Source organism: Manis pentadactyla, chromosome 13 (assembly GCF_030020395.1).
Source record: "Manis pentadactyla isolate mManPen7 chromosome 13, mManPen7.hap1, whole genome shotgun sequence".
Taxonomy (NCBI): domain Eukaryota; kingdom Metazoa; phylum Chordata; class Mammalia; order Pholidota; family Manidae; genus Manis; species Manis pentadactyla.
Window position 1 is genome coordinate 96,185,421 of NC_080031.1, and position 24,610 is coordinate 96,210,030.

The following is a 24,610-nucleotide window of genomic DNA, read 5'->3' on the forward strand; positions in this document are numbered from 1 at the left end:
CATTAAGCAATATAGGAGGAGATTTGGGCAAATTTTCTAAAAAGGTATGCACTACCCTAATTATTACATTTTGGAGTTGGTATATGGTAATTTTTAAAAATATATTTTATAAATTAAAATCATCTACAAAGTTTTATATATACTTTCCAGTATTTTTTATATGCCATTTCCTAAGTGATTTATATAACTTTATATAGGTGTAAGGAGTTTTGGATTGTTGTATTATTGCTGAGTTTTGTTGATTGTTTGGCTACTGCATAGTCATTTCACTTAGAGTGGGGTCTGTTTTCATTGTGAATTAAACATTTATGCTGGGACAATTTACATAATATGAAAGTAGATATTTGTATGTAACTTAACAAATATATAATATATATATATGTATATGTATATGGGAAAATATGATTAAATACTCTTCTGAATCTGTTTTTAGGCTTCCTGGTAACACTAGGACAAAAATTGGCTTCATAACATTTGATAGTACAATCCAGTTCTACAGTCTTCAAGAAGGTCTCTCGCAGCCTCAGATGCTGATAGTTTCAGATATTGAAGGTATATATTATACACTTTAAGATTATTGAACTGCCTTAGGAATTGTCAGTTTCAGAAATACTTCATGATTGTTTAACCCAAATTAGGAGTGTATGGTATGATTCCACTATATTGAGAAAAAAAAACCTTGAGTATAAAATCATAAGACGGTAGGAATTTAAAGAGTCCTTCAGTTCAATCACTCATTTTATAGATGAGGAAACAGAGTAATAGAAGTAAAGTGAATAGTGAACAAGGCAACAAAGACAAGTTAATGTTAAAACTCAGATTAAAATTAGGTTTGTTTTTCCCTTCTCATTCATTCATTTTAAAAGTATTTGAGAATAGACATACTGACCAATGGAATAGAATAGAGAGCCCAGAAATAAACCGTCACATATATGGTCAACTGGTTTTTTTTTTTAAGCTTTTTTTTTTATTAAGGTATCATTGATACACAATCTTGTGAAGGATTCACCTGAGCAATATTGTGGTTACAGTATTCACCCGTATTAATGAAGTTCCCCACATTCAACCCATTGCAGTCACTGTCCATCAGTGTAGTAAGATGCTATAGAGTCACTACTTGTCTTCTCTGTGCTACAGTGTCTTCCCCGTACCCCCCCACTACATTATGTGTGCCAGTCATAATGCCCCTTAATCCCCTTCTCCCTCCCTCCCAACCTACCCTCCCCAACCCCTTCCCTTTGATAACCACTAGTTCCTTCTTGGAGTCCGGAAGCCTGCTGCTTTTTGTTTCTTCAGTTTTGCTTTGTTGTTATACTCCACAAATGAGGGAAATCATTTGGTATTTGTCTTTCTCCACCTGGCTTATTTCACTGAGCATAATACCCTCTAGCTCCATCTGTGTTGTTGCAAATAGTAGGATTTTTTTTCTTCTTACAGCTGAATAATATTCCATTGTGTACATGTACCACGACTTCTTTGTCCACTCATCTACTAATGGACACTTAGGTTGCTTCCATATCTTGGCTGTTGTAAATAGTGCTGCAGTAAACATAGGGGTGCATATGTCTTTTTGAATCAGGGATCTTGTTTTCTTTGGGTAAATTCCTAGGAGTGGAATTCCTGGGTCAAATGGTATTTCTATTTTTAGTTTTTTGAGGAACCTCTGTATTGCATTCCTCAGTGGTTGAACTAATTTACATTACCAACAACAGTGTAGGAGGGTTCCCCTTTCTTCATATCCTCGTCAGCATTTGTTGTTCCTTGTCTTTGGATGTTGGCCATCCTAACTGGTGTGAGGTGATATCTCATTGTGGTTTTAATGTGCATTTCCCTGATAACTAGCAATGTGGAGCATCTTTTCCTGTGCCAATGGCCATCTGAATTTTTTCTTTGGAGAAGTGTCAGTTCAGATCCTCTGTCCATTTTTTAATTGGGTTATTGGCTTTTGGGTGTTGAGGTGTGTGAGTTCTTTATATATTTTGGATGTTAACCCCTTGTCAGATATGTCATTTACAAATATATTCTCCCATACTGTAGGATGCCTTTTTGTTCTGCTGATGGTGTCCTTTACTGTACAGAAGCTTTTTAGTTTGATGTAGTCCCACTTGTTCATTTTTGCTTTTGTTTCTCTTGCCTGAGGAGATGTGTTCAGGAAAAAATTGCTTATGTTTATATTTAAGAGATTTTTGCCTATGTTTTCTTCTAGGAGTTTTATGGTTTCATGACTTACATTCAGGTCTTTGATCCATTTTGAGTTTACTTTTGTGTATGGAGTTAGAAAATAATCCAGTTTTATTCTCTTAAATGTACTGTCCAATTTTGCCAACACCAGTTATTGAAGAGTCTGTCATTTCCCCATTGTATATCCATGGCTTCTTTATCATATATTAATTGGCTGTATGTGTGTGGGTTTATATCTGGACTCTCTATTCTGTTCCATTGATCTATGGGTCTGTTCTTGTGTCAGTACCAAATTGTTTTGATTATTGTGGCTTTGTAGTAAAGCTTTAAGTTAGGGAGTGTAATCCTCCCAGTTTTGTTCTTTCTCTGGATTGCTTTGGCTGTACCGGGTCTTTAGTGATTCCACATGAATTTTGAAACTGTTTGTTCTAGTTCACTGAAGAATGCTTTGGTATCTTGATAGGGATTGCATTGAATCTGTAGATTGCTTTAGGTTGGTCAAATGATTTTTGACAAGGCTGCCAAGATCTTTCAGTGAGGAAAAGATAGTCTTTTTCAACAAACGGTTCTGGAAAAACTGAACATACAAAAAAATGAACCCTTACCTTAAACCACATTGAAAAAAATTAACTCATTGGACCAAAGATCTAAACTTAAGAGCTTAAACTATAAAACTCTTAGAAGAAAACATAGGGGAAAATCTGCATGACACTAGATTTGGCAGTCATTTCCTGGATATGACACCAAAAGCAGAGGCAACAAAGGAAAAATAATAAATTGGACTTCGTCAATATTAAAAACTTTTGTACATCAAAGAGTACTATCAAGAATGAAAAGAATCAGTATAATACTGTATATCAACTTTATTCCAATTAAAAAAAAAAGAGTGAGAAGACAGGTCACAGAATGGAAGAAAATATACGCAAATCATATATGTGATGAAGGATTAAAATCCAGAACATGTAAAGAACTCAATTCAGAAAAAAAAAAAATGACAGAATTAAAAAATACACAAAGGATTTGAATAGACATTTCTCCAAGGAACATTTAAAAATGACCAATAAGCACATGAAAAAATCCTGAACATCATCAGTTATTAGAGAAATGCAAATCAAAACCACAATAAGATCACTTCACATCCATTAGGATGGCTATTATCAAAAACATAGAAAACAAGCACTGGCAAGGATGTGGAAATGTTGGAACTGTCATAAATTGCTAGTGGGAATGTAAAATGGCATGGTGCTATGGAAAAGTTTAATAGTTCTTCAAACAGTTAAACATAGAATTATCATTATGATCTAACCAAATCTACTTCCTGGTATGTACTGAAAAGAACTGAAAGTAGGCACTCAAATACTTGTACACCAATGTTCATAGCAATATTATTCACAGTGCTTCCACCAAAAGGTGGAAACAACCCAAGTTTTCATCAACAGATGAGTGGGTAAACAATGTGGTATATAGACATGTAATGAAATTCATACCCAAGAATGAAATTCTGTGCATGGCACAACATGGATGAACCTTGAAAATATTATGCTAAGTGAAATAAGAGGACAAAGATGGTATGGTTCCACTTTTATGAGGGACCAAGAGTAGGCAAATTCATGGAGGTAGAAAGTAGAACGCAGGTTTCCAGGGGTTGAGGGCGGTGGGGATGGGAATGGGGAGTAAGGAGTTATTATTTAATGGGTACAGAGTTTCTGTTTGTGATGATGAAAAAGTTCTGAAGGTACATTATGATGATGATTACACAACATAGTGAATGTACTTAATACCACTGAATTGTATGCCTGAAGATAGTTAAGATGATATATTTTGTATATTATGTATTTTTTACCACAATTAAAAAATAGCTCAAAGTGGATCATAGACCTGAGTGTGAGACTAAAACTATAAAATTGTTAGAAGAGAACAGAAATAAATCTTTGCGACCTTGGATTAGGCAGTGATTTCTTAGATATGACACCAAAAGCCCAAACAAAAAAGAAAAAATAGATAAATTGAGATTCTTCAAAATTAAAAACTTGTGCTTCAAAGGTCACCATCAAGAAAATGAAGACAACCCACAAAATGAGAGAAAGTGTTTGCAAATCATATATCTGATCAACAATTTATATCTAGATTATATAAAGAACTTTTAAAACCTAACAATAAAAAGACCACTTTCTTAAAAAGTGGGCAAAGTATTTGAATAGACATATCTCTACTCAATACACACTATTCAATATTCTCTGTATACAGTTGACACATAAGCAATTAAAAAGATGCTCCATATCATGAGTTATCAAGGAAATGCAAATGAAAACCACAATGAGATGCCACCTCACACCAGTTAAAATATTCTCAAACTTGAAACTCAGATTTTTTTGCCACACTGAGCATGTCTGTGAATAACCGTGGCAGCACCGTGAGTATTTGTTTGGGCTTAGAAATAAATGTTACTGAGTAGGCAAATTGGCAGAATACAGAATCCATGAATAATAAGAATTGACTGTAGGTCTTTAAAGGGCAATCAATAGCTGAAGAGAGCCCCCTTCTGTCTTGGTTGTTAGAAATCACACAACGGATCAGCCAGGTCTGTTGGTCATTCCCTCATCTGTTCACCCAGATAATTATTTAGCATAAAGTAAAAGAACTGATGTGCTCATTATTTCACAATCTGTGTGTAAGTATATATATAATTCGTATGTATATCTCTATATAAGTTGTACACATTAAACGTATATTTTTAAAATAAATTAAATAAAATAACTGAACAGGTGACTCTGATGATGGGCCAAGTTGTGAATTCACTGATGGGGTCCAGCCTCTCAATGTTACACATCATGAGCTGATAGATGGAATAGCCATTGCTGGACATCACTTATCAAAACAAAAACAAAATAGTAACAATGTATCTGCTGCAAGGACCTGGAGAAATTGGAACCCTTAGGTACTGCTAGTGGTAATGGAGAATGTTGTAGCCACTGTGGAAACAATCTGTCAGTTCCTTCAGAAGTTAAACAGTTAACCATATAACCCAGGAATTCTACTGAATAGGTATATACTCTAAGAATATTAAAAACATGTCTATACAACAGTGTTTACATGAATATTCATAGCAACATAGCTAAAAAGAGGAAACAACCCAAATGCCCATCATTTGATGAATGGATAAACAAAATGTAGCAGTATATCCATTCAATGAAATGCTATTCATCATTAGAAAAGAATAAAGTACTGATAGGTGCTACAAGGTGGATGAACCTTGAAAACATGCTAAGTGTAAGAAGCTAGTTACAGAGGATCTCATAGTGTGACTCCATTTACATGAAATGTCCAGAGTGGGCAAATCCAGAGACAGAAAGACTGGCAGCTGCCTACAGCTGTGGGACTTGGTGGGGAAATGAGGAGGGACAGCTAATCAGTGTGAGATTTCTTTTTGGGACGATGAAAAGGGTCTGGAACTGGGTAGTGGTGATAATTGTACAAGTCTTTGAATATATTAAAAATCACAACTGTATCTTCCATAAGTGAATTTTATGGTTTGTGAATTACATCTTGATAAAACTAAGTTTCTTTTAATTTTAAAGAATAGGAAAACATCTAAAACAATTGAATATTTATATGACAGCTAAAGTAAATATTTAATGTTTAAAATTATTTGTTATTATTTTTTCCAAATAATAGAATGAGCTTTTTTTTGTTGTTTAAGTATCATTGCTATACAATCTTATGTTGGTTTCAAATACACAACACAGTGGTTCAACAGTTACCCATATTATCAGACCCTCACCCTCTCCAGTGCGGTCACCATCTACCAACATAGTAAGATGTTACAGAATCATTAACTGTATTCTCCCTGCTGTACTGCCTTCCCTGTGACCAACCTATATTGTGATTGCAAATTATTGTGCCCCTTTATCCCCTTCCCCATCCCCTATCATCCTCCCCATACCACTAATCCCTTCTCTGTGTCTGTGAGTCTACTGCTATTTTGTTCCTTCTGTTTTGCTTTGTTTTTGCTTTTGTTTTTATTTTTATTATTCTTATTTTTGTATCACTTACACAAGCAACATTGTGGTTACTAGATTCCCCCCATTATCAAGTCCCCACCACATACCCCATTACAGACACTGTCCATCAGCGTAGTAAGCTGCTGTAGAATCACTGCTTGTCTCATCTGTGCTATCCTGCCTTTGCCATGCCTACCCCCCTACATTATGTCTGCTAATGTAATGCCCCTTATTCGCCTTCTCCCTCCCTTCCCACCCATCCTCCCCAGTCCCTTTCCCTTTGGTAACTGTTAGGCCATTCCTGGGTTCTGTGAGTCTGCTGCTGTTTTGTTCCTTCAGTTTTTGCTTTGTTTTTATACTCCACAAATAAGTGAAGTCATTTGGTATTTGGAATGAGCCTTATTTTTTTGTAATAAAAAACAGCACAGTAGTTCCCCCCCAACCACCTTACCCATGGTTTTGCTTTCCATGGTTCAGTTACCTGCAGTCAGCTGGGGTCTGGAGGCAGATGATCCTCCTTCTGACTTACCATCATTAGGTCAATAGCCTAATGCTCTATCACAAAGCCTATGTCATTCACTTCACTTTATCTCATCATATCAGCATTTTATCATCTCACATCATTATAAGAAGAGCAAGTACAGTACAATAAGATATTTTGAGAGACCACAATCATAACTTTTAGTACAGTATAGTCTTTTATTGTTTTTGTTTATCTCTTACTGTGTCTACTTTATAAGTAAAATATATCACAGATATGTGTGTATAGGAAAAAACATATATATAGGGTTTGGTACTGTCTGTGGTTTCAGGCATCCATTAGGGGTCTTAGTTCATATCCCCTGTGAATAAGTAGAGACTACTGTACAAAAATGTAGAAAGTGAGGCCCCTCATAACCTCACCACCCATATATCCTGCCCAGTTTGCATCCTTCTAAGAAAGGGAATTTAATTCCTAAGCAAGAATAAATTTGCATCCTGAGAAGCTCATCTGATGTGGTCAGTCAGCACACCTTGATTCACTTGATTTTCTAGTCCCATATGTAGAGGCACCGATCAGGGCCTTCTTTATGAGAAAGTATCCGCTTCTGAATGACAGAGCTGTTAGTGGGCTGTATTACTTCTATGTAAAGACAGTATTCTTGTGTGTCATTTTAGTCAACATTTTTAAAATTCCAGGAGTGTTTCTTTGGCTCCCAGGATGAAGCAAGAATATAAAGCAGGATTCTAAAGTGTTGTCTTTAACCTAAGAGGCAGAGCACTTGTACAAACCTCTACTGAGTGCTTACAGATCAATGATCTTTAATTGGATGGCTGTTTCCCTTTTACATGGTAGCAGATAAATTGCAATACCTGAATCAGTACTCCTTTGGTGGCTTTTTCAATATATGTAGATATATTAGTTGAAGAGAGGTGGCTTTTATGTAAGTATGGGGGTGGCTAATTATATTAGTGCTATATATTAGAACATTTTAATAATTAAAGTTCGTTTAAAAGAAATATTTATTTATTCTTTCAGATGTTTTTATACCTATGCCAGAGAACTTATTAGTAAATCTAAATGAAAGTAAAGAGGTAAGACACATTTTCCTATCTCACATGTTTAATTGAAATATTGAAGGAATATATTTTTGAAATGGACTTCTAAGTCCATCTTGCTTCTTTCTGTGACATTTCTAAGATGTGTAATATTTTATATTTGCTGTTAGTTAAAATTCATCAGATGAACAGCTCTTGACTTTGACCTTGAACTGAGTAGTTTTAAGTGTAATGTCGCAAGCTATTTGTACTAGGGTAGAAGGTAAGCCTGTTCCATAAGAGGAGGAAAACCTGAAGGAAACCTGCCTTGCCAGCCATTTGGGAAATTGGGAGGGTTGCTGAGATGAGCTTCTGGTCACTGCATAGAAGCACTTTAGCCAGGCTGCTTTCAGTGCCCTTTGCTTTTCTGATTCACAGAGTGTCATTGGGGTCAGTTCAGAAGAAACTCTTATTACCTGCCTGGAAATTGCCATGACATAATACAGTGAGAGGTGAACAGAATGTGTCTGAAGGGGGGATGTTGTCTACCCTGTATATGCACATATGCCGTAGGGGTAACATTTTAACTAGCAAGTCTATAGTCTCAGCTGTTGGCAATGGTGACTTCACCATAGTGTGAAGTATTTTTTTTCCCCATTAACTCTCTTTATTTGTACAACCTAACATGAATAGGTAGTTGTTTTTTGTTTTGTTTTTCTTTTGTAGTGTTATTACTAGTTGGCAAATTTACTGGCTATCTTAGATTTTACCATAGGGAAAAGTTAAACTCACTTTGAAACTGAAAAGAATAAAGTGTGTAGAGGTGATTGAGAAGGCCATATTTCATGGCATTAAAATAAACCAAATCTCTAAACTGTGATAGTTCTTTTGATACATTTTGGACTTATAGTCTTGCTGGACTACTGCATGTGCAAGAACAGTAAGGCCCCAATTTTGATTTGTCTTGCTTGCCAATTTACAATGTTGACTTAAAATGGCTTTTTTGTCATTTGACCAACTTCATTGTTTACTGTACTGTCTGTAGATTCTGATCATCATCATGACTCAATGTCTTGTCTGTTGTACTAGTTACTGACTTACTGTTAAAAATTATTTTAATCGTAACGGGCTTGAGTTTTCTTGCTTTATTTTACAAGCTTGTTCAAGAATTACTGAAAACTTTGCCGCAAATGTTCACCAAGACCCTGGAAACCCAGAGTGCCTTGGGTCCTGCGCTTCAGGCTGCCTTCAAGCTGATGTCCCCAACTGGTGGTCGAATGTCGGTTTTTCAAACACAGCTCCCAACTCTTGGTGTAGGAGCCCTGAGACCCCGAGAGGAACCTAACCCAAGGTCCTCTGCTAAGGTTAGAAAGTTTTCAAATGTGTTTTAAGTTAAGGTAATGCTGATGCTCTGTCCCTTTGAGCACAAAACTTGTTTTCTATTTATTTTTTGGTTGTGGAGAGAAGAGAGTATCAGGAAATAGATAAAGTGTTTCTCTTTTATGTAGATATTTATTATATTCTACCTAATTATTCATACCTTATTTTTTGTCTTTAGCAGGCCACTAGAAATGCAGCCTGCCTTTCATGAGAAAGTCTGACAGACTAAGAGAATATGCCTGCTAGGGGCAAAAAAGAATCTGGATGACCTGTAAAAAGTAGTCAGAGTTTGGCATATTGACTGCCATGGATTGATTTTGAGCATCTTGTGTGTATAAACTCAGTTTGAGAATTGTGTTTCTCAAAAGATTATGAGAATGCAGCCATATATTATACTGCTTATAGTGTCAGTCCTGGAGTCAACCTAAGTTCCATTGCTTTTTAGATATGTGAGCTTGAATAGTTACTTAATTTCTTTGCTCCTCAGTTTTCTTGTATTTATGAAGTGAAAATAATGATAGTACACCTCTTAGGTAGTTGAAAAGACTAAATAGGTATTACATATGAATTGTTTAGAGCAGTTTTTAACATACTAAGCATTTAGTAGGTTATTGAATTGAGTGTAATAGATGTATTTTTTTAAGTAAAACAAAATAGAAAATTCTTAAGCAGTACCTTTTTTTTACAGAAAATATTACAAAGCAAAACGATTTTGTAGACTGCCCAAGTGTATTGTTAACACCTTGGTATATATAGATAAGTATTTAAGTTTTATGATAATTTAATGATTTTTAACTTTTTCTCTTTGTAATTTATTATTAATAGGAAATTCACTTGACACCATCTACTGACTTCTATAAGAAATTAGCCTTGGACTGTTCTGGTCAGCAGGTAGCTGTTGACTTATTCCTTCTCAGTGGACAGTATTCTGATTTAGCCTCTCTGGGTGAGTTATTTCTGATGATTATTTTCCTCAAATAAATGCTAGAATGGTATTTATCTGATGGTATTCTAAATAGAAGACAAAGTGAAATAATTTTTATTCCTCTGGAGAGTTTAATCTATTACAAACCTTATAGTCTTCTACTCTAAACATTTTAGAGTAGAGAAATTTCTATACTTCTATTTAAAGGAATGAAATAATCGTTTTTTGACAATACCTTGGATGGTTAAAGAAATATTGATTTAAATGCCTGGAGTTACTTTGGTGCAATAATGGTAGTTAATGGCAGAATTTAAAAGGAGTGTGTGTTTTCTTCCAGGTTGTATTTCTCGATATTCAGCAGGCAGTGTCTATTACTATCCTTCTTACCACCATCAGCAGAACCCAGTCCAAGTACAGAAATTACAGAAGGAACTACAGAGATACCTTACTCGGAAGATTGGCTTTGAGGCAGTCATGAGAATTCGTTGCACCAAGGGTGGGGGCATTTTTTTTTTTTTGGATGCTTACATAGGAGAAATGTTTTTGATATTAGTAAACAGGCATGTCTCTCTTTTTCTTTTTTACGGTAAATGTTATTGCAAGTGAAATAATACGTATACTCTTGGTAAAGTTAAAAAAAAAAAGGTACAGTACAAAAAATGTAAAATGAGAAATGAGATTTAACCCAGGATGTTTTACCTCACAGTTTCTCTTATGCCCTTGAAAAGTTTTTCCATGCATATATGAGCTTTTATTTTAGCTTTCAAATAAAAGCAGAGGGGATCACATCTGGCTTCATTTTAACCACGTCTTTTTTTTTTACATGAAGATTTATATCCTTTTTTTTCTGATGACTGTTTTAAAGTTGGCTTTTATTTCACAAGCAACGTATACATCACTTCTTGTAAAAAATAAAAACATTATTGAAAAAGCTAAAATCTTCTTGTATCAGCTTGTGTGTGTGCATACTTTGACTTTTCTTCCATCCTTATGTAGTCACTGAAACCACATTGGTTGGTATATCGGACTTTTCTATCCATTTATATACTTACATATATATCCATGGAAAATATATAGTAAAGTGCATTAGCCTAAATAATATTGTACGTGTTTTTAGCAAATCTTGAAGATCCATTAAAATTAGTTAATATAGATCTATCTCATTCTTTGTAACTTCTAGTATTCAGGAGACGGTACTAATCATGAATTGGTTATTTTCCTACTGATTGGCATTGAGGACATCTCTGATATTTTTTGTTATGGTGAACAAAAACAGTATTGCTTTATTTTTTTGCACATAAAATTTTGGCACTTGAATGAGTATATCTGTAGGATAAATTTTTAGATATGGAATTACTAGGGTTAAAGTAAGTATTCATTTAGAATTTTAGTAGGGATTGACAAATTATCCTCCAAAAAAGCTTTATGAAAATTTAATCTCCACTTTCATTTAACAAGGTATGTATTATCTCTCCTGCCCTTAATATGGTGTATTAAATATGATTCTGCTTCTAGTTCCAGTGTGTGGGTTGTTCTTCCCCACACCACCAAGCAGTCAACTCAGTTCTGACACTGTCTACCTAGAGACAGCATCAGTTCCCGTAGGTTAAGTGATCAGCCTCACAAGACTCCTCACACACACACTGCAGCCACCAACTCCAAGTCAGAAGTGCTTCTGACCAACTAGCAATACAGTGGAGGTTCCAACTATCCCCTCTGTGGCTTTAATTAATTTGCCAGAGTGGCTTACAGAACTCAGAGAAACATTTTGTTTCCTAGATTACCAGTTTATTATAAAAGGGTATAACTCAGAAACAGTCAGGTGGAAGTGATACGTAGAGCAAGGCATAGGGAATTGGCAGAGAGCTTCCATGCTTTCTCTGAGCAATCCACTCTCCCCAAAGCTCCCTCCTCATGTTCACCAACCTGTAAGCTCTCCAAAGGACCTCATCCTTTTGGGTTTTTAATGGAGGCTTCACTGCATAGTTGTGATTGATTAAATTATTGGCCAGTGGCAATTGGTTCAACCTCCAGCCCCTTTTCCCTCCCTAGAGGTGGAGGGGCAGGGTGTTGGACTAAAAGTCCAACCCTCTAATCATATGGTTGGGTTCTCTGGCAGTCAGCCTCCATTCTTAGGTTACCTAGGTGCTTTCCAAAAGTCACCTCAGTAACAGCAAAAGAAACCTTTGTACCACTCATCACTTAGGAAATTCTGAGGGTTTTGGGACTTCTGTGCCAAAAACAGTGAACGCCAAATATATATTTCTTATTATAAATCATAATGTCATACCTAAACTTTAAAAATTTACTCTGCTTGTCTGATAAGTGAGAAGGATAAAATATAAATATCCATAAACAGGTGATATATAAACCATTATAATAAATTTTTCTCTTCTAGGTCTTTCCATTCATACTTTCCATGGGAACTTCTTTGTTCGGTCAACAGACTTACTGTCTTTGCCTAATGTAAACCCAGATGCTGGGTATGCAGTACAGATGTCAGTAGAAGAGAGTCTGACTGACACTCAGTTGGTTTCCTTTCAGTCAGCACTCTTGTATACATCCAGCAAAGGTAAATTTTTGTCTTTCTGTGTGTGTGGCAAAAAACACAGAATTACCGTCTTAACAAAGTTTTAAGTATACAGTATAGTATTGTTAAATAAAAGCACAATGTTATAGCAAAAGTAAGTTTTGATTTGGTCATGATTGTATGGCTTGTGATAAATTCCCTCTTCTTTGAAGGTAATACCAATTTCTATTAAGCCAAAAAAATATTCCAAACCTTAAGAGCTTTGTTGCTGTTGTCTCTAAAGCTAAGATGTGTGTTTCCCTCAAAGGTGAAAGAAGAATTCGTGTTCATACTTTGTGTTTGCCAGTAGTTTCAACTCTGAATGAAGTCTTTCTTGGAGCTGATGTTCAAGCAATTTCAGGATTATTGGCCAATATGGGTAAGAGTTATTACCATCTATTATAAATACTTTGTAAGTAATAATATTAGAAAAATCCACATAGCTTTGTTTTCCCTTAAATAATTAGCTATAAGGGTTTCAATATTTTGGATCCTGTCTGTGCCTACTGAGTAACTATTTGAATGACAGGATCTATTGCAGATAAGCTTATCCCTTAAAAAAATTTTAAGCAGCTTTATTGAGGTATAATTTATGTGCCAAATCACTAAACCCATTTTAAATTTACAATTTCATTGTTTTTAGGGTGTTTAGCATTGTGTGGCCATTGCCTCAGTCAAATTATAGAACATTTCTATCACCCCAAAGAGAACCTGATGCCTATTAGCAGTTACTGCCCACCCCCTTCTGCTTCCCTCTCTGGTCTCAGGCAACCACTAAACCACTTTCCATCTGATAATCTGCATTAAATAATGGTATTTTACTCTTTTTTTTTTAATTAAGGTATCATTGATGTACACTATTATTAAGGTTTCACATGAAAAACAATGTGGTTACTACATTCACCCATATTATCGAGTCCCCCCACATACCCCTTTGCAGTCATTGTCTGTCAGTGTAGTTAAGATGCCAAAGAGTCACTATTGTCTTCTCTGTGTTACACTGTCTTCCCCATGATCCCCTCCACACCATGTGTACTCATCATGATACCCCTCAATCCTCTTCTCCCTCCCTTCCTATCTGCCGTCCCCCACCCCTCCCCTTTGGTAACCTTGAGTCCCTTCTTGGAGTTTGTGAGTCTGCTGCTGTTTTTTTTTGTTTTGTTTTGTTTTGTTTTCTGGATAATTATCTTTTATTGAAGGGTAGTTGACACAGTATTACATTAGTTTCAGGTGTACAACACAGTGATTCAACATTTATATACATGATAATTCTAGGTACCAGCTATCACCATACCAAGTTGTTACAATATTTTGACTATATTCCTTATGCTATACATTACATCTCGGTTACTTATTTATTTTACAATTGGAAGTGTGTATATATATATATATATATATTGTTGTTGTTTTTTGTTTTTTGTGAGGGCATCTCTCATATTTATTGATCAAATGGTTGTTAACGACAATAAAATTCTGTATAGGGGAGTCAGTGCTCAATGCACAATCATTAATCCACCCCAAGCCTAATTTTTGTCAGTCTCCAATCTTCTGAGGCATAACGAACAAGTTCTTACATGGAGTACAAATTCTTATATAGTGAATAAGTTACATGGTGAACATTACAAGGGCAGTCATCACAGAAGCTTTCGGTTTTGCTCATGCATTATGAACTATAAACAGTTCAAATATGAATATTCATTTGATTTTTATACTTGATTTATATGTGGATACCACATTTCTCTCTTTATTATTATTATTTTTTAATAAAATGCTGAAGTGGTAGGTAGATACAAGATAAAGGTAGAAAACATAGTTTAGTGTTGTAAGAGAGCAAATGTAGATGATCAGGTGTGTGCCTGTAGACTATGTGTTAATCCAAGCTAGAGACGGGCAGTAAAACATCCACGTATGCAGAAGATTTCTCTCAGGACAGGGGAGGGGGAGGTTCTAAGCCTCACCTCTGTTGATCCCCATTTTCTCACCTGATGGCCCCCCTGCGACTGTGCCTGTCTTAGGTTGTTCCTCCCTTGAGGAATCGTACCTGTCTCTGGCTAACCAGTCATCTTCCGGGGCCATACAGGGAAATGTTAAGTTGGTAAGTGAGAGAGAAGCCTTATTGTGTGAAAAGGTTAGCTTTTTACTTCTTTGCATATTTATGCCCTGTGGCTTCTATGCCCAGCATTTGTCTTGAGGTGTCTTTACCACTTGGAAGAATTATGATACTCGGTAAATTTGATATGTGGCACGAATTCTATTTAAGGGTTGTAATTAGGAAGGAGGAAGAAAAGCTATAGAAGTAGCAGGCGGAAGAAAACATGGGAAGATTGATTATTTCTTTGACATATCTTCTTGTAGAGTAACTTCAGCATATATAGGTTTTAAGCTACTACTTAAATTGCACACACACATTAACATAATAGGAGTATAGTTACATAACCAAGGCATATCTGTAATTACCAGCCATCTCCAGTGAAACCAAGAAAACCAGTTAGGCACCTTAGGCATTTGTGAAAACTTATCTATGATATGGTGGATATTGTCCAACTGAACTTGAACAGTCTGAGAGAAATCAGACAAATTAAAACAACCCATTCCTGGGGACTGTTCACATCCCATATGTTGTTTTAACAGTAAATAGTCTGTAGTTGTAAGATTTTGGAGTGCTGCAATTTGTGCTGCTGTTTTATTCCTTCAATTTTGCTTTGTTGTTATACTCCACAAATGAGGGAAATCATTTGGTATCCGTCTTTCTCTGCCTAACTTATTTCACTGAGCATAATACCCTCTAGCTCCATCCATGTTGTTGCAAATGGATTTGCAATTCTTTCTTAGAATTTGTTAGGTAGGATTTGTTTCTTTCTTATGGCTGAATAGTATTCCATTGTGTATATGTACCACCTCTTCTTTATCCGTTCATCTACTGATGGACACTTAGGTTGCTTCCATATCTTGGCTATTGTAAATAGTGCTGTGATAAACATAGGGGTGCATATGTCTTTTTGAATCTGAGAAGTTGTTTTCTTTGGATAAATTCCTAGGAGTGGAATTCCAGGTCAAATGGTATTTCTATTTTTAGTTTTTTGAGGCACCTCCGTATTGCTTTCCACAAAGGTTGAACTAGTTTACATTCCCACCAGCATTCTCCGCATCCTCACCAGCATTTGTTATTCCTAGTCTTTTCGATGTTGGCCATCCTAACTGGTGTGAGGTGGTATCTCATTGTGGTTTTAATTTGCATTTCCCTGATAATTAGTGATGTGGAACATCTTTTCATGTGTCTGTTGGCCATCTGAATTTCTTCTTTGGAGAATTGTCTGTTCATATCATCCACCCATTTTTTAATCAGGTTGTTTGCTTTTTTGGGTTTTGAGGTGTGTGAGTTCTTTATATATTTTGGATGTCAACCCTTTATCAGATATGTCATTTATGAATATATTCTCCCATACTGTAGGATGCCTTTTTGTTCTGCTGATGGTGTCCTTTTCAGTACAGAAGCTTTTTAGCTTGATATGGTCCCACTTGTTCATTTTTGCTTTTGTTTTCCTTACCCAAGGAGATGCGTTAAGGAAAAAGTTGCTTATGTTTATATTCAAGAGATTTTTGCCTATGTTTTCTTCTAAGAGTTTTATGGTTTCATGACTTACATTCATGTCTTTGATCCATTATAACCGTATTTTACTTAATGTTTAATATTGTTGGTTAATAGCTATTTTATGAGCTCTGTAACTTGGGTTACTGTAAAGATGATTAGACTTAGGCATCATGGATTTGGGGATTGAAAAACCAGGATCCTGTCATATGTAAATTTGTAGCCTTGGCCAAATCACATGGACTAGCAGAAAATTTACTGATACCTCATCTCTTTACTTCCATCTCAGATATAGTTGCCTTTTTGATTTTTTTTTTTTTTGTCCCTTTTTCAAATTATAGAGCTTAACATCATTTTGGTTCTTGCTCCCTTTCTCCTTCAGGAAGAACTTCCAGTGAGTCCATTTGCTTCAAACTCAAATTGCCTGTAATAGGAATAATTACCCATTTCCTAGAATTTTGTAGTGGGAAAATTGTTCCTTATTGGAGCCTGGTAAAAGATCCAACCCCACTTTAGTCTCATGTTGTTAAAAGTTAAAGATTGTGACATAAGAGATTTGAGAATTACTGCCTTTATATTTTGTTGAACTAATACTTTTTGGTAACAGTATGAACATTATTATCTTTATCATCATCAACAACAGCAACTATAAATCAGGCAGTATATGTGAATTTAAAAATACTTGCCAGCAACTTGCTTCACAAGAAGTATTGGTTCTGTTACTAAATTTGGTTGATCCCATTATGCACATTTTTTCACATTTTATCAGAGTCTTTAAACTCAGGATTATCTTTAGTTGATGAAGGCTTAGAGTTACTGTTGACCTGGTAACAGTAGTCTTGATTTATTCTTGCCTATGTATAAATTTGGTCAAAGCAGTTAATAACATCACTTCATTGTATTTTTGGTAGCACATGACTTAAGTTTAATTGTAGTTTGAGAAGTCTTCAAAACAAATGTAGTTTTTTTAGTATTGAAAACATTTTTTGAGTATGCAGAAATGTATATACACAAAGTGTGGCATGACAGATGATAATTGTCTAAATAGCTAAGAGCTCTTACAATAAATATAAAATAAAAATTCTCTGTTAAGAAGGCATGTGTATTTAACTGCAGAGTTTTTCCTTTCTCAGTGGTATATAAAACATGGTGGATTACAATAACATCTTAGGCTGACAAAATAGTTTTCCCATTTTATAGATAAGGAAACTGAGGCTTATGAAGGTTAAATTACTTGCCAGGTTGCCACACAGCTAGGAAACAGCAGAGCAGCATTTCAGCAGATGTTGGTTTCATTCTCCAAAGTATGTGCCTTTTAACTGCTATGTTTACTCCTTGTTTGTGTAATAAATTGGAGAGAGAATTTGTACAATTAAGAAACTTGTTTCTTCTGTCCTTAACAGTGGGGTAGGTAAACTTCTGTCTTATTGCTCTTTTGTCTCTACCTCCACCTCTGTTAGCTGTTGACAGGTCTGTGACTGCCAGTTTGAGTGATGCGCGGGATGCCCTCGTCAATGCCGTCATAGACTCTCTTTCAGCTTATCGTTCTTCAGTCCTAAGTAACCAGCAGCCTGGACTCATGGTTCCTTTCTCTTTGCGGCTTTTCCCACTCTTTGTGTTGGCTCTTCTTAAACAGGTAAGAGAAGCAAAACCAGAAACTGATACAGAGAAAATGTCAAAAGCCAAAGTTTTTATCCTAGATCCATTAAACATTATGTATATAAAATTTATGCCAGTTAAGTTTTCCGAGGACAGGAACTTTAACTCTTATTTGAAACTTGAAAGGATTTGTAACCAAAAAAAGTTACAAAATACTGATTTAAAGCATGTGCCTTGTTTGTAAGATATGCTCACCAAGTATTATCTGAGTTATTAAAGATGTAAATGTTACCAATTTTCCAGTTTTCCAAAACAAGAACTGAATATTTTCCTGCTAGAGTAAGAAGTCACATTTGAGACTTTTCTTTTGCCTGTTTTGCACTCCCTATTGTATTTCAGCCACATTCCACTTCTTAATCTTAGATACACCTTTTCATTCCTGTGTACTTATTTCCATGGCCTGCACTGCACTTTCCTATCCTTTTCTTTGAGCTCAAGTGTTAACTCTGGCAGATGCCTTTCATTCTGTGGTCCTCTAGCTCTTTGTGCATGTATTTATTTATACAGTTTTTTATTTAATTTTGTCAATTGTCTCCTCTGCCTGCCCTTTGCCCCTATCCCTGGCTCCCCTTGTCCCCTTTTCCCCCTCCAAAAAAAAAGATAGAGAAAGAAAACTCTGGGTTGGTGGAAGAGGTTTATATTCCCAACATCTAAAATATAATGTGCAAGCTTGTCGACTCAGGATAACCTTCCCTTATAAAATTTTATTAAAAAACTCATGTTAATAAATCATCTGGGGAAGCACTCCAGATTCCAGAATTGATCAAGGACTGCTCTGGATCCTGTCAAATTTTATACTTTTCTGAACTCCAGAGTTGAACTGTCCAGTATGTGTTGTCTCTTCTACGTGAGCAGGGTAACCCACTATACCCTAACAGGAATGACTTTTGAATCTTCTAATTTCTTTAACTCAAATTATATATTTCCACTTCTGGATAGAATGTAAATACACAGAGGTTACATAAATATTTAAATGTTAATGCTAAAAAATTTGAGCTTGTCCCTTTTTGCCTTGAATGGTGTCCTTTCACTGAGACCTGCCTTCCCTGACCTCCCCAGTGAATATGCAGCTCTGTCCTTCCACACCACCCTGGCATTCTTTATCTTTCTTCCCTCATTTGTTTTTTTCCATAGCACTTAATCCTGACATTCCTCATATTTTGCTATTTACTGTTCACTTAGTTATGCTATTTACTTCGCCCTTACTAGGATTTTTTGTCCATGAGGACAAGCATTTTATTCTTTTTTAAATTAAAGTATCATCAATATACAATCTTATGAATGTTTCACATGAACAATACTGTGGTTGAGGACAAGCATTTTTTGTCTTTTTGTTCACCACTTGGTCTCAGCATCTAGAACAGTTCCTGGCACATAGTAGACACTCAGTAAATGTCTTTTGAATGAAACTTTTCCTTCTTCCATTTCCCATTTTTTAGTTATTATCCACATACAATTTGGAAAACCTAAGAGCATTTTCTAATACTGCTTTATTTATAGTTAGTGCATTTGTTTTAAACTATAAGTGCATAGCTGAAATCTCTGCCTCTTTCTACTCTTTCTATCAATAGGAATGCTTAAACCTTACCTCAAAACTTCATTATCTCCCTAAAGTTAATATGTCAGTTAAAACTCATAAATACTTATTAACCCTATTCTGCTATGTAGCTATCCCCATATTTAACATTTTTTTTCCTGGTTGATTTATAAGTTTTATTACGTTATTTAATTTCTCTAACTGTAGAAGAAACAAGGATACTGTTTAACCACCATTAATCATCACCTAGCATTTATAGAACACTGATATTCTGGTCCTTCATATGTGTCTTTATTTTTGTCATCTGCAAGGTATAACTTTATCCTTCTCTGGGAGATGTTTGGATTTTTACATCACTATTGCTATATATTAGTGTTTAGAACTATTTCACTGTTTAGGAAACAGGTACCAGAGAGATCTAATGATCTTGCTATGGTCAGGTAATTGATTTCTTAAGACTTTAGGTAGGGATATGGCCACGACTTAATAGATGTGTGTCACTTCTTGAAAGATACTTCTCAAAGAATAATTAACAGTAGATCTGCTCATTCTGTCTGAAGATAGTCTTTTAACAACTGATTTGCAAAGTTTTATATATATTTGTTAAATACTTCTTTTTTGGGTTGGGGGGTGGTTTTTATTACAGAAATCATTCCAGACTGGGACTAATGCACGTCTGGATGAACGCATTTTTGCTATGTGTCAAGTGAAAAATCAGCCCTTGGTTTACCTTATGCTTACAACTCATCCCAGTTTGTATAGAGTTGACAATCTCTCTGATGAGGTAAGATTGAGTCTTTTTTTTAGTGGCTTTTATTTAAAGATTTATAAGCCTAATTATGTTGAATCAATTGCAGAAATGAGAAAAGGCCTGTTTTAAGTTATTAAAACAATACATTTTATTAAGTTTATTTAAGACAAATCTCTGGAGCAGATTTAAGTAAATGAAGAGATTGTCAGATTGACCAGAGCAACCTCTGATTTATTTATTTAAACAAGTTGATATAAAAGGCGTATCCTAAAATGAAATTACGTCTGAACACCCCAGCTCATTGTTTATTACAACACTGTTCTTGAATTAAAGAAACCAAACTTATCTAAGTTGTATCACTGCTTGCACTTAATAGGAAATTTACCTAAATTAAAGTCACAAGCATGAAAATACTAAGTCACAACCTTTCTAAAGTTGGTAGCAAGTTAGCATATGTATGTTGGAAAAAATTTTGGTTAAAACCTAAGGATTTTAAGATAACCTACACATATAAAGGACAAATTGCCTCTGAAATTATTTTTTTATTAAAGTATCATTAGTATATGATCTTATGTTGGTTTCAAATGTACATCACAGTGCTTCAGCAGTCCCCATGATCAAATTATATTGTGATTGCAAATTATTGTGCCCCTTTATCCCCCTCTCCCTCCCTGCCACCCCCACCCCTTCTCCGCCTTGGTAACGACTAGTCACTTCTCAGTGTCTGAGTCCAATGCTGTTTTGTTCCTTCTGTTTTGCGTTGTTTTTATATTCCACAAACAAGTGAAATCATGTGGTATTTGTCTTTCTCTGCCTGGCTTATTTCACTGATCATAATAATACTCTAGATCCATACATTTTGTTGAAAGTGGAATTTCTTTTCTTTTTATGGATGAATAATATTCCATTGTGTATATGTACCACATCTTTATCCATTCGTCTGCTAATGGACACTTAGGTTGCTTCCACATCTTGACTATTGAAAATAGTGTGGCGATAAACATAGGGGTGCGTATATATTTTCATATCAGGGACTTTGTTTTATCCAGGTAAATTCCTAGAAGTGGAATTATGGGTCAAATGGTATTTCTGTTTTTAGTTTTTTGAGGAACCTCCATACTGCTTTCCACAGCGGTTGCACCAATTTGCATTCCCACCAGCAGTGTAGGAGTGTTCCTATTTCTCTGCATTGTCACCAGCATTTGTTGTTTCTTGTTTTTTGGATAGTGGCCATTCTAACTGGTGTGAGGCACTATCTCATTGTGGTTTTAATTTGCATTTCCCTGATGATTAGCAATGTGGAGCATCTTTTCATGTGCCTGTTGACCATCTGTATTCCTTCTTTGGAGAAGTATCTGTTTAGGTACTCTGCCTGTTTTCTAATCGGCTTACTTGTTTTTTGGGTGTTGAGGCATATGAGTTCTTCATGTACTTTGGATGTTAATGCCTTATCAGATGAGTCATTTACAAATATATCCTCCCATACTGTAGGATGCCTTTTTGTTCTGCTGATGGTGTCCTTTGCTGTACAGAAGCTTTTTAGTTTGATATAGTCCCACTTGTTCATTTTTTATTTTGTTTCCCTTGCCCAAGGTGATGTGTCCAGGAAAAAAATTGCTCCTTCTTATGTTCAAGAGATTTTGCCTATGTTTTCTTCTAAGAGTTTTATGATCTCATGACTTACATTTGAGTTTACTTTTGTGTATGGAGTTAGACAATAATCCAGTTTTATTCTCTTTCATGTAGTTTTCCAGTTTTCTGAACACTATTTGTCAAAGAGGCTGTCTCTTCCACATTGTATATTCATGGCTCCGTTATCATATATTAATTGACCATATGTGCATGGATTTATATCTGGGCTTTCTATTCTGTTCCATTGATTTATGGGTCTATTATTGTGCTAGAACCAAATTGTTTTGATAACTGTGGCTTTGTAGTTGAGCTTGAAGTCAAGGAGCTTAATCCCTCCAGCTTCGTTCTTCTTTCTCAGGATTTCTTTAGCTATTTGGGGTCTCTTGTGATTCCATATGAATTTTAGAACTGTTTGTTCTAGTTCATTGAAGAATGCTGTTGGTATTTTGATAGGGATTGCATCAAATCTGTACATTGTTTTAGGCAAGATGGCCATTTTGACAATTCTTCCTATCCATGAGCACAGGATGTATTTCTATTTTTTGGTGTCTTTAATTTCTCTCATGAGTGTCTTATAGTTCAGAGTAAAGGGTTTTCACCTCCTTGGATAGGTTCATTCCTAGGTATTTTATTATTTTCTTGATGCATTTGTAAATGGAGTTTTTTTTCCTAATTTCTCTTTCTGCTAGTTTGTTGTTAGTTTATAAGAATGTGACAGATTTCTGTGTATTAATTCTGTATCCTGCGACTTTGGTGAATTCAGTTATTAATTCTAGTAGTTTTTTTGGTGAATTATTTAGGTTTTTTATGTAAAATATCATCTCATCAGCAAATAGTGAGAGTTTAACTTCTTCCTTACCAGTTTGGATGCCTTTTATCTCTTTGTGTTGTCTGATTGCCATGGCTAGGACATCCAGTGTTATGTTGAATTAAAGTGGTGAGACTGGGCATCCTTGGCTTTTCCTGATCTTAGAGGAAAAGCTTTGAGCCTTTTGCTATTAACTACATCAATGTTGGCTGTGGGTTTGTCATATATGGCCTTTATTATGTTGAGGTACTTGCCCTCTAAACCCATTTTGTTAAGAGTTTTTATCATGAATGGATGTTAAATTCTGTCAAATGCTTTTTCAGCATCTGTTGAGTGATCGTGTGGTTTTTATCCTTTTTGTTAATGTGGTGTGGTGTATTGATTTATGATTATTGTCATATGATATGAATATATCCTTGGAATAAATCCCACTTGGTCATGATGGATGATCTTTTTGATGTATTTTTATATTCAGTTTTCTAATATTTTGTTGAGTATTTTTGCATCTATGTTCATCAGGGGTGTTAGTCTGTGATTTTCTTTTTTTGTGGTGTCTCTAGTTTTGGTGTTAGAGTGATGCTGGCCTCATAGAATGAGTTTGGGAGTATTCCTTCCTCTTCTACTTTTTGGAATACTTTAAGAAGGATGGGTATTAGATCATCCTTAAATGTTTGGTAGAATTTGGCTGTGAAGATATCTGGATCTGGTATTTTGTTTTGGGGGAGTTTTTTGATTACCCTTTTGATTTCATTGCTGGTAATTCATTCAGATTTTTCTGTTTCTTCCTGGGTCAGTCTTGGAAGGTTGTATTTTTCTAGGAAGTTATCCATTTCTGGGTTATCCAATTTATTGGCATATAATTTTTCATAATATTCTCTAATAATTCTTTGTATTTCTACGGTATCTGTTGTGATTCTTCCTCCTTTGTTTCTGATTCTGTTTATGTTTGTACATTCTCTTTTCTTGGTAACTCTGGTGAGGAGTTTATCCATTTTATTTATTTTCTCAAAGGACTAGCACCTAGTTTCATTGATTTTATTTTTTCTATTCTCGTGTTTTATTTATTTCTGCTCTGATATTTTATTATGTCCCTCCTTCTACTGTCTTTGGGCTTCATTTGTTCTTTTTCTAGTTTCTTTAATTGTGAGTTTAGACTGTTTATTTGGTATTATTCTTGTTTCTTGAGGTAAACCTGTATTGTTGTATACTTTCCTCTTAGAACTGCCTTTGCTACCTCCCACAGATTTTGCACTGTTGTGTTTTTGTTTTCATTTGTCTCCATGTATTGCTTGATCTCTGTTTTAATCTGTTCATTGATCCATTGATTATTTAGAAGCATGTTGTTTAGCTTCCATGTAATTTGTTGGCCTTTTTGTTTCTTTTGTGTAACTTGTTTCTATAGTTTCATATTATTATGGTCTGAGAAACTGTCTGATAAAATTTCAGTCTTTTTGAATTTACTGAAGCTCTTCTTGTGGCCTAGTATGTGATCTATGTGATCTATTCTGGAGAACGTTCCATGTACACTTGAGAGAAATATGTATCCTGCTGCTTTTGGGTAGAGTGTTCTGTAGATATCTGTTAAGTCCATTTGATCTAATGTATTGTTCAGTGCCACTGTTTCCTTGTTTATTTTCTGTCTGGTTGATCTGTCCTTTGGAGTGAGTGGTGTGTTGAAGTCTCCTAAAATGAATGTATCGCAGTTTATTTCCCCCTTTAATTCTGTTAATATTTGTTTTATGTATGCTCCTATGTTGGGTGCATAGATATTTAAAATGGCTATATCCTCTTATTGGACTGAACCCTTTAACATTATGTAAAACATTAAAAAAACTTGTCTCTTGTTATTTTCTTTGTTTTGAAATCAATTTTGTCTGATATAAGTACAGCTAATCCTGTTTTTTTCTCCCTATTATTTGCATTGAATATGTTTTTCCATCCCTTCACTTTTAGTCTGTGATGTCTTTGGGTCTGAAATGAGTCTCTTGTAGGCAGCATGTAAGTGGGTCTTGTTTCCTTATCTATTTTGCCACTCCACGTCTTTTGATTGGTGCATTTAG

General features: G+C 35.2%; 1 protein-coding gene across 2 annotated transcripts in view; it reads left to right on the forward strand.

Annotated features, from left to right (window-relative positions):
* SEC24A (SEC24 homolog A, COPII coat complex component) overlaps positions 1 to 24,610 on the forward strand; it is a 53,481-nt gene that overhangs the window by 19,693 nt on the left and 9,178 nt on the right. Inside the window, exons 11-19 of one of the 2 annotated variants that reach the window (XM_036898192.2) lie at positions 434 to 552; positions 7,702 to 7,757; positions 8,858 to 9,064; positions 9,906 to 10,026; positions 10,343 to 10,501; positions 12,404 to 12,577; positions 12,843 to 12,953; positions 17,624 to 17,799; positions 20,006 to 20,143. In XM_036898192.2, the coding sequence (XP_036754087.2) occupies positions 434 to 552; positions 7,702 to 7,757; positions 8,858 to 9,064; positions 9,906 to 10,026; positions 10,343 to 10,501; positions 12,404 to 12,577; positions 12,843 to 12,953; positions 17,624 to 17,799; positions 20,006 to 20,143 (1,261 nt within the window). Of the gene's footprint in view, positions 1 to 433; positions 553 to 7,701; positions 7,758 to 8,138; positions 8,828 to 8,857; positions 9,065 to 9,905; positions 10,027 to 10,342; positions 10,502 to 12,403; positions 12,578 to 12,842; positions 12,954 to 17,623; positions 17,800 to 20,005; positions 20,144 to 24,610 lie in introns of those variants that run through there. The other variant, XM_036898207.2, reaches the window with a different exon arrangement.